The 10957-nt window shown below is 40.3% G+C and overlaps 1 protein-coding gene across 1 annotated transcript; it reads right to left on the reverse strand.

Moving 5' to 3' along the window:
• Positions 1–2803: 2803 nt before the first annotated feature.
• Smp_104330 (putative dihydrolipoamide succinyltransferase component of 2-oxoglutarate dehydrogenase) lies at positions 2804–10614 on the reverse strand. The gene is made up of 2 exons (XM_018795989.1): positions 10455–10614; positions 2804–4556 (listed from the first exon to the last, which is right to left on the reverse strand). The coding sequence occupies exons 1-2, from the start codon at positions 10577–10579 to the stop codon at positions 3410–3412; spliced, it is 1272 nt and encodes a 423-aa protein (XP_018650246.1). The 5' UTR covers positions 10580–10614; the 3' UTR covers positions 2804–3409.
• Between the last annotated feature and the right edge of the window lie 343 nt (positions 10615–10957).

A 10957-nucleotide genomic window follows, 5' to 3' on the forward strand; every position in this document is an offset into this window, starting at 1 on the left:
GACTAGCAGCCGAATGATTGGAAATAAAGTATTTTGATCATTAATAAAAAATATCAAATTACTGAGAATAAGATTCACTATTAAGAGGTTTAAACCCCATAGAGTGGATTAAGATGTAGCTTGGGTTGTGTTTTTAATCAACCCAAAATAGAATATTGCAAAGACTCCGTAAACTGATAAAATCGACCCAAACTCAGTTATCTACATCCGCAAAAATGGCTCAATATTAAGATTATGCACACCTTTATTGATTTTTTTTTGAAAAGTTTAAGAAATATTGGACTAGTTATAGAATTTTTATGAGCTCACAACAGGCTAATTATCTAGATGATAAAATTTTATTTATTTTGTCTCTATTGCATACACATCGTGTCTAGTGTTTTCGATTTTAGAGAATCCAACCTTGTCTTTTCATGTGGCTTTGATCAAAGTCAAAAGAAATTGTTATTCTGTATAGTATGGATTCTTTCTCGTTCAAAATAATTATATTTATAATACCATTCTTGGTTTTACTGAATACACCAACGTCAGATATGTTATAGTCTAGTTTGTATTGACTAAATATGTCAAGTTCGATGTTGAATAATACCTATATTTTCTTCAGCATACAAAACGTAGAAAAAAAGTAAAATGAACGGCTAGTCATGATGATCCGTGTAGAAAGACAGGTCTACTGAAAAGTCGGAGATACGAACAAGTAGCCCTAATGGTTTGTTCTCAAATGAGTTAGTCTGGTTGGACCAGCTTATTGACTACCCAAATCCGGTCATAAGATTTTGGTGACCACTTGGTTAAAACGCGCCCCCTAGATGTACAATGCGTGGTTGGACTGTAACTTATGGTTGAAATAGCTCTAAACTGTTTGTAACTGTACACTCTTTCACTATCTTACTACAAATTATGCATTATGATACTATTTCGAAAACTTTATCCTTCAGACTCATCTAAACCTTTTTGATTTATCTAGTTTTCATTATCAATTAACTCTACCATTATTGCGGCCTATTTCCTTTATTATTATTTTGTTAACTTCCAGTTGCCAAGCTCTGAACGTGTTCTAGCACGTGTCAGTACATTTGTTTCGTCTAAGCCCTTATGAATAAAAAATCATTTCTAATATAAGTGTAATTACTAAGGTTAGACTTGCTGATTTCAAGTAAATTGAGCATTCGCAAGAATATTAACAATAAAGTAATATATTTGTGATAACCCAATGAATAGAAACTGAAATTCTCGATACTTCATGGTCTGGTATAAGCCGCTTCAGAGTAAATAAACAAATAACTCAAATAAATTAACACAAATCTAAACAGTATGGAGGAAACGTTAGAGCACGTAGGTCAATCAAAATCATTATAGGTCTGATTACTTCAGTGTTATTTTCAGTCAAGGAAATTCTGTTTATTTGTGCGTAGGCTAGTAAGTGTTAAGTTCTTTGTGTTAGGGACTCTACCTGTGAAATCTCAACTCGTATAAAGGAACACTCAAGCTGCATAATCGTAAAGAACTTACAAATCACATGGGCAATATCAGTACATGCTATTTTTAAACACTACCAAACCGATGTTAAAAATATCAAAATAATCCAGAAAGATCTTTCGAACCATAAAGGTATTTCATACAATGTTAAGTCCCTCTGCGTCCATGAGAAAGAAAGACCCGACTCTCCAACCAACCTGAACTGTTTATCTGAACCACATTTGATTCTATTGATGTTTCACACTATACATATATATATGCACACAAATGTCACATTTTACACACCTGACAGCATATGCACAAAGTGATATCTCACCTTAACTAGGAATGACATGACATTGACGTAACCAGGCCCATTTCGATAGTTCCTCTATACTAGCTAAACTTGTTATTTCATTAGGTTATACATTCATTCAGAAGAATTGCCTCACACTATGTCACGAATTATTGTACATTCTAATTTCTACCCACTGGAGCATCACAAGTATATCATTAATTTATAATCATTCGTAATGTGTATTTGCTGAACTTTTAACGAGTCTGCCCAACTCGACCAGCATCACGATTTCTTGAATAACCTTACTTATAGAATAAAAACTTCTATGCAAACGGCTTATTTCTATATTGACAAGAAGTATTACAGAATGTTGTACAATTTCCTTATAAAGGATAAATCTTGTATGAAACGTTGAGCTGAGAAATAAAGGAAAACTATCAGAATAAACATCAAAGTTGACTGAATAAATGAGTTATTCTTAATTTTCAGGTTAAGACGTTAATTCCGTAGGCGAAAACAGGTACAACGCTTTTTAAAATGTTCAATTTATTGACTTATACACTGAGTAACTAACCTCAGATATCAACCAAGTGGTTACTATTAAGACATGCATTAAGATATATGTCTTTTATGAATAACTTAAGGACTTAAAAGTTAGTCTTTGTTGCCAATGCCGTTATGAATTGCTTTTTTCCCCATATATTCAACTTTAATGTTACTATATAAGTTATTATACGGAACCCGTAAGAAAAATAATTGGTAATGACTAATGAGTTGACGAAGTAATCATGATAGCATTACAACAGCAAACAGTCCAAGTCTTTCTTCGTCTATGGTAAAAAATCTTTCAGAAGCCAAAAATATCTAGGATGGAAAGAGATCTTAGGTTTTAGAGAGTAAAGGATTAGAATTTCATAGGCACGACTAGTCACCTGGATGACGCAAATGAAGTAATTAACGAGCATAAAATTTAGGCCCAGTTCTTGCTGATTACCTCAAAATAGACGATATACTTGTAATTTATATGCAAATCAAAACAGATGCTCTGATGATTTTTAGGTTTGATTAATATGTTCACAAATTATAGATACGACAACCAGTCTTTGTGCTACAATAGAGGATAGGACAACATTTAGTTGACTAAACAGTACAATTATATAATTATTCCCGCTGTAATTGAATATCAAATTAAAATATGAAAGAAATAAAACTCAAAAGCTACCGTCAACCAGATTACTGCATTTTGATAACTCTAGAAAATCATTACGAGCACAAATTAATTAAGAATGAACTAATAGTATATACTTAAAGGTTTAAGTATACGATTAAGAATTAGAGTCTGGCGCCTAAAAATGGGTCAGAAATAATTATTAAGAATAAAATATACAAATACCTTGCAGAAACTCTAAAAAACCGATTATTCTTCCATAAACTAAGAACAAATAATCCACACTCTGTTCATGAACGACTGAAATATGTAAGTTATGAAAGTACTATAAGAATATTTGTATATATATGTATACAGAAACTAAAAGGTTTGTAACTGTTACTAGTTGCATTTTAGGACGCTAGATGAAAAGAAAACTTGACTAAATTGTAAAACTTGAAAATTAACAATGTACTTGAAATACTTTTCATTAAAAAGCACATTGTTTAAATCTGAAGGAAGTATGTTCGTGGATCCTCAACAAATTCCTTGATTTTACGTAAAAACGTTACTGCTTCACGACCGTCGATCAAACGATGATCATAAGTTAGGGCAACATACATCATTGGACGAATGACAACTTGTCCGTTTCGTGCAACCGGTCGATCAAATACTCCATACAAACCTAAGATTGCAGATTGGGGTGGATTGATTATAGGAGTACCAAATAATGAGCCAAAAACACCACCGTTGCTAATCGTAAAAGTCCCTCCATCCATATCTTCAACAGCCAGTTTTCCGTCACGGGCCTTCACACCTAAATCACTGATACCACGTTCAATATCAGCATAATTCATTTTCTCAACATTGCGTAATACAGGAACGACAAGACCCTTAGGGGTTGCGACTGCAATACTAATATCAACATAATCTCTGTAAATAATGTCCGAGCCATCAATAACAGCATTGACGGCTGGTTGATCCATGAGAGCGACTGCAGAAGCTTTAGCAAACGTGGACATCATTCCTAACTTCACACCATGATTTTTCAAGAAGGTATCTTTATACTGACTTCTAAGTTCGAAAAGATTTGACATATCAATCTCATTAAAGGTGCTTAACATCGCACACGTATTCTGGGCATCTTTTAGACGTTGGGCGATCCGCAGCCTCATACGACTCATCTTTACACGCTGTTCTGCACGTGCACTATCAAGAGATGGGGATAAGGATGGTGTTGCAAGACTTTGAGCTATTTCTGGAGGTGGAGAGTGAGTAACTGGTGAAGGAGGCCGAGGTGAGACGAGAAGTTTCTCTTCAGGCTGTTTTTTTACAGTCTCTTGGGATGGCTTTTCAGAGACCGTGGAAGTTGGAACGGCACCCTCCTCTATTTTAAATATGTCTTGACCTGCAGTAACTTTTCCTCCATCTTCAACAAGAAGTTGTGTTATCACACCTGAACATGGGGCTGGGACAGGGACATTAGTTTTGTCAGTTTCGATCTCCGCAATCACATCGTCTACATTTACTGTATCACCGACGGCTTTTTTCCACACGATATCCCCTTCTGTGACAGATTCAGCGAACGGAGGTACATTAACTACACGTATGGCAAAAATACAGGGGTTGAAGTGCAGTTGTCGTAGAGATATCCTGATTAAATTAAAAAACAAAATTTTATAGAATCTGTAAAGTTTAATACAAAATTCTAGAGCAAACCCTCAAAAAAACCAAATATAAAAGTGCAATCAGTGGTAGCACTTGATTATCAACCTATATCAACGGACTCAAGATATTACTGACTAACCATGAGAAATCAATCCAGAAATCACTCTACACTTTCAAGAAAGTGATTTAAGAACATCTTCCTGCTAAGTGAGATGAAGGATTAAACGATGGGAAATAATACGCCGTAGATGATATTTTTAGACTTGAGATTATTCCAAGAACTCTGTTTGTCTGGGTATATATGCAGTCACTAAACATGGGACGGCGAGACTATAATTTATGGACTAGCCAATGAGAAGCGTCGGAGGAATTTCAGGGTCACAGCGCCAGTATCAGTACCTAATGCTCATGTACGATAGCTCAACAGAGGATTTTAGAGAAGACATGACAATTAAGCGGCTACAACAAATGGAACTACTAAGAAGTTCCTTTATTTGTAATTGCCCCCAAATGCCCTGGTACGACCGAGAGTGGGGAGAGTCTACTCTCCCTCTCGAAATGCTCTCACATGGCCAGCGAATATATAGCCTCTGCCAGGGAAGTCCTACTCACTGCCTTCTCGTGGCGGGGGTGTCGTTTACGAAAGTGAGAGGACGAAAAGCGAATGTCCGGCGCTATAACCGTATTGGTGGACACGGACGGTCCACCTAGGGGAGTTGGAAAACCCTGATTCCAAACCAATGGTGCACATGGGCTCCAGTATCCTGATGGAACGAATGGCGGAAGAACCTGTCATTGGTCAACGGCTACCATGGGACTGCATCTCCTCACGATGCTCCACTGCCTTGTGGATCAGACCTTTAGGTCAAAGGCTCGGGGTGTGGTCCCCTAAGAAAACCACCTGCTTCGGTTTGGGCACCCGGGCAGTATCACAGCCCACACACAAATGAATGAAATGATGAACTCTATTGACGATACTATTCCTGCTCATATTAGAAGCAAGACAATTTACATTATTATTATTATTTACCATATCGCTAACTCACCCCCTTTTATCCCCAATTTGTGTAACCTTACTTTTCAACTTATGCAGCAGCTCGCCCATGGTGGAAACTCTGTCCTATCTAAACGATCTCCAGTCACTGTCTGGTTGAAAGTGAATGCTTCCAGCGATTATGAATACTGAAGCAGTCTTTCTGAAACCACGTACGCCGTTCAAGCTGGCTTCCTTCAACGTTCGCACACTAATGCATATCAGACAACAGATGGGGCTGGCTATGTCTTTAGAAAGTCTTAATGTTGATGTTTGTTGTCTATCCGAGACCCGTATTCAAGACTCTAGTGAAGTACTACAAATCCGCTCTCCATCTGTCGCCTCGAAAAGCTTGTTCCACGTGCGCTTATCCGGGGACCCTGTGGCATCTTCGTCTGGTCTTGCTGGCGTTGGTGTCGCACTAAGCGCTAGGGCTGAGGCAGCACTAATCGATTGGATCCCCATTAACAGTCGGTTATGTGCTGTTAGATTAGAAAGTTCCATCAAAGTGAGAAGAAATCGGCGTGAGAAACGGTGTCTTTTCGTTATCTCCGCCTATGCCCCGACAGATTGCAGCCCGGATGCAATCAAGGATGAGTTTTACCACCAGTTAACAGTTCTTCTCCAGAAAGCGCGTTCGACAGATATTGTAGTACTAGCCGGAGACTTGAATGCACAGGTCGGGCGTCTAGGCACAGAAGAGAGTCGTCTAGGTGGCCGATGGGGACTTGTTGGTCGCAGGACAGATAACGGGGACCGTTTGCTGCAACTGTGCACAGACCACAACCTGTTTCTGGCCAGCACTAACTTCCGGCACAGTCATCGCCGGTGTGCCACCTGGCGTCCTCCCTCTGCATCCCAAGCCTGGACTCAAATTGATCACATCGCGATCAGCTACCGCTGGCGTGGTTGTGTACAAGACTGCCGCTCCTTTTGGAGTACCTATCTGGAGTCTGATCATGCCCTGGTCTGCGCCAATCTCACCTTACTTTTCAGTGGCCGAAGGATTGTCCACCACCAACGGATTGATATTAGTAAACTGGCTGCAACTTCTGTTGCAAGTAAGTATCGAGCGGAGTTAGCCTCTAGGCTAGCTACCACCCCACCGAAAAGTATAGATGAGCACTGGTTGCATCTTCATGACGCCATGAAAATGGCGAGTAGAGCTGCTTGCGGCTTCGCGAAACGTCCCGCTTACAAGCACTGGGTTTCTTCTGGCTCCTTACAACTGATGGAAGCCCGTCGGTCTACTCCGGGTGACCGTGAGTTTGACCACAAACGAAGGCTGTTACGTAATGAAATCGGGCAAAGCTTGCGTAAGGACCGAGAAGCCTGGTGGTCGGAGCGCGCTAATGAGATGGAAGCAGCAGCTGCATCTGGTAACTGCCGGAAGCTCTTCCAACTCATCCGAGCCACTGGCAGCAAGAAGTCTGGTGTGAGTGAAACAATCTACGAGGATGACGGGATGCCAATCCCTAACATCTGTCGACGTCTTGGACGATGGGCGGAATTTTTCGAAGGGCAGTTCAACTGGCCTGCTGCTCCGGCAACATCAACCAGCTTGTCCTGCCCCCCATGGCCGGTGACGACTGATCCACCAAACGAGGCGGAAGTTCGCAAGGAACTCCAACTCTTGAAACGTTACAAATCACCGGGCCCAGATGACTTACCTCCGGCTCTTTTTAAAGATGGTGGTGACTTTCTGACTAAGGAATTGACTGTGTTGTTTGGAAAGGTTTGGGAGCAAGAAAGTGTTCCAACATCTTGGAATGAGTCAATAGTCGTCCCTATCTTTAAAAAGAGTTCACGTTGTTCCTGCAATAACTATCGGGGGATAAGTCTACTTTCGATTGCGTCCAAACTATTGGCTTCTATCATTCTTCGTAGGTTGTTTAAAACCCGAGAACGATTGACTCGCGAGGAGCAGGCTGGTTTTCGTTCTGGTCGAGGATGCATTGATCACATGTTCACCCTCCGCCAAATGTTAGAACACCGTCATACTTATCGCAGGCCAACAATCGTAGTGTTTCTTGATATCAGGGCGGCCTTCGATTCGTTGGACAGGACTGTTCTCTGGGATTGTCTATTGAAGAAGGGTGTGCCTGAGAAGTTCATTAACATCTTAAAGGCCCTGTATACGAACACAGGCAGAGTGAGGGCATACAACCACCTTTCTCCCTTGTTCCATTCGAGCAGTGGGGTTAGGCAGGGTTGCCCGATCTCACCATTCCTCTTCAACTTTGCCATCGACGACATCCTGGAAACAGCTCTGATGGATGTAAGTAATGGCGGTGTGGATATGTTGCCTGGAGAACGACTTCTCGACCTTGAGTATGCGGATGATATTGTCTTATTGTGCGATAATGCCCAAGGCATGCAATCAGCACTTAATCAGTTGGCAATCAGTGTCCGCAGGTACGGCATGTGCTTTGCACCCTCCAAGTGCAAAGTACTCCTACAAGACTGGCAGGATTCTCATCCTGTACTCACCCTGGATGGTGAGGAGATCGAAATAGTTGAGAAGTTCGTGTATCTAGGTAGCTATATAAGTGCTGGTGGTGGCGTGAGTGATGAGATTGATGCACGTATAATGAAAGCCAGAGCGGCTTATGCCAATCTGGGCCATCTTTGGCGCCTTCGTGATGTTAGTCTGGCTGTAAAAGGTCGGATCTACAACGCGTCGGTGAGAGCAGTTTTGCTCTATGCTTGTGAAACCTGGCCTCTCCGAGTTGAGGATGTTAGACGTCTCTCTGTGTTCGATCATCGTTGTCCCCGAAGGATTGCTGACATACAGTGGCAACACCATGTTAGTAATGCAGAGGTTCGGCATCGTGTGTTCGGGCGCAGAGACGATAATTCAATTAGTGTCACCATCTTGAAACACCGACTTCGGTGGCTTGGACATGTTTTACGAATGTCGTCCCAGAGACTTCCACGTCGTGCATTATTTGCCGACCCTGGGACTGGTTGGAAAAAGCGGAGAGGAGGTCAGTGTATGACATGGTGTCGTGGCATGAAAGAGAGCTGCAAAGGGCTAGCTTCCGTTGGTCCTTCACGACTCCCTGGTTGGGGTCCGAGAGATGGTGCAACACAGTGGCTAGAGACGTTATCAGATATGGCTCAGAATAGAAGCCAGTGGCGATCCTGCTGCAACCTTCTTTTACTTTCTACATAAAGAATGGTTCTAACTTTCCTAACTGAAAGAGTCTTCTGGTTGTACATTTCAGTCCGCCTTATCTATTCATCCCTTCTCTTCCTACTTTCATCATTTTGTGTGGCGCATATGTACCTGGTGCCCTTTTGTACCAATATATATGTGTTTAAATAAATAAATAATAAATAAATTGCGGTGATCAAACGACTTGTAAACTTTGTGCAGACCATTGTGACGTTGTCCTTTTATGTAATATATGTTGAATGAAGCAGTATGCTAGAATGGGAACCTTTATCGCTCGATCCAGATTGAGACTAAGGCATATTATAATAATTGCCGCAAACTGCATAATAAAAGCACCAGTGACATTGTCTGCAATAATCGCAGATGTTACTGAAGCTTCGGCTGTTCAGTGGTATGAGTATTGTAGGGACATATCCATCATAAACCTACACAACCGGAGTACAAACAAACAATAATGAAGCTATGTGGTCGAGGCTGAGAGGGTTTTGGTGACGTTATCATGGCTCCAGAGATCAACTATTATGGAGCCATATGGATGAGTTCCTCTACCTTATGAATTACGATTTCGGAACCTTTTTCTAACCTTGGCAAGTTTTTGGTTCATATAAAAGAAGTGTATCCATTTTAATTATTTGGTTTTGTATATTTTATTGGCTAACATTTCTCAAGGTCACTTAAGATTCGTCTAAACTTTGCTCATTAATTATAGTCTCGCCTAAACATGTTCTGCTTTATAGTGAGTCTCAACAATGCACATTAGTCAATTAATGCATGATTTCTATCAGCGTTTAGGAAGAATAACGTGTAAAACATAGGTTAGATACATGACATGAGAAATCTAAGTGAATTACCAGTTTCTAGTGAAAACTCGTAAACCTTGAATAGATAACTGAGAAGTCCGAGTTCATCCAATATGGGTGGTTTTTTGTGGTACAAGCAAAAGAATATTTTAGAAAGTAACTTGAATCTGAAAACATAAACGATTTCGTGTTTAATGGTTGTAACTAAAACAACGACAGTCAAATCCTAGAACGCAAAAGTCTATTAGAAATGGTGGGATGGATCTGAAATGTTGGTAATGGCCGAATGGGATTTAAAAATAAACTCAGAGTGCTAATTTTCTAATTTAAGGGAAATGATTTGAGTAGTTAAAACCTTAGAAAGTAATTGCAACCCTCATTGGTTCACTCATCCTGGTCATTTTAGGTTGGTCAGCGAGTCGACAAGTTTGCTATATAACCAATTTTGATTCTCCAAGCCCTGCGATACTGGGTCACAGCTTTACGGTGAAGCGTTTTTAGACTGAAAAGACAGAGCTAGAATGACTAGAAATCAGTATTGTTCTAGTCGAGTAGAAATAGGTCGACATAAAGGTATTGTGGAGTGATTTAGTTGTGATGATCAGCCTGAGTATAAGAACGTTTGTGCTTAGCGTCACCGACCCTAGAAGCTGAATTTTCATTATAACATGTGACAGACCTTCATCTGTAGAGCCGTATTTGGAGTAAGATTATCTATATAAGCGCATTATTCAGGGATCATCTCTATTTTAACTTGTCTAGCCTAAATCAAGACTAAGATATATGATGGAAACAAGCGGTTAACCATAATTAAAGTACGTTGGTGCTTTTTAAAGAACTTGTGGATTTGGACAGAATTTAAGTAGACTTACCTAGAGGCGAAATATGAACCATGGTCTGAAGTATAATTCGATTTTAAAACTGTACATGTACGACAAGAACTGATATTCACACAACGCTTGACAAAAACATGCGAAAGGAACGGTGGTAATCTCATTGCAACGTCTTAACTCATTCAGGCGCTTTATCTACATGTGAACCATACGCAAGTTAAAACAAGTCATGCATCTAACCTATGAAGTGGATTTCGATGCTGGGAGAAGATATGCTTGGGGCTCTTTCTACCTTCTTTGCAACTGTTAATGTGTCCAAAACTGTGAAACTCAGATTTTCGTGAACAGAAACAGCCAGTTGTTGGTTCCTTTAGAGTTAGTTTAAAGAAGATTGATTGCAGTTCCGAAGTGATGTGTTCCGTAATCTAGATACTTAATGGCATGAAAATTGACTACTTTGGATTTGCAAGACACACCCTTGGCAGGATTCGCTCATTCAGATATCTGGACCAGATCATGTTTGGGTACACCGTACTCCCAAA

The sequence above is a fragment of the Schistosoma mansoni genome, chromosome 2 (genome assembly GCF_000237925.1).
Source record: "Schistosoma mansoni strain Puerto Rico chromosome 2, complete genome".
NCBI classification, from domain to species: Eukaryota; Metazoa; Platyhelminthes; class Trematoda; order Strigeidida; family Schistosomatidae; genus Schistosoma; species Schistosoma mansoni.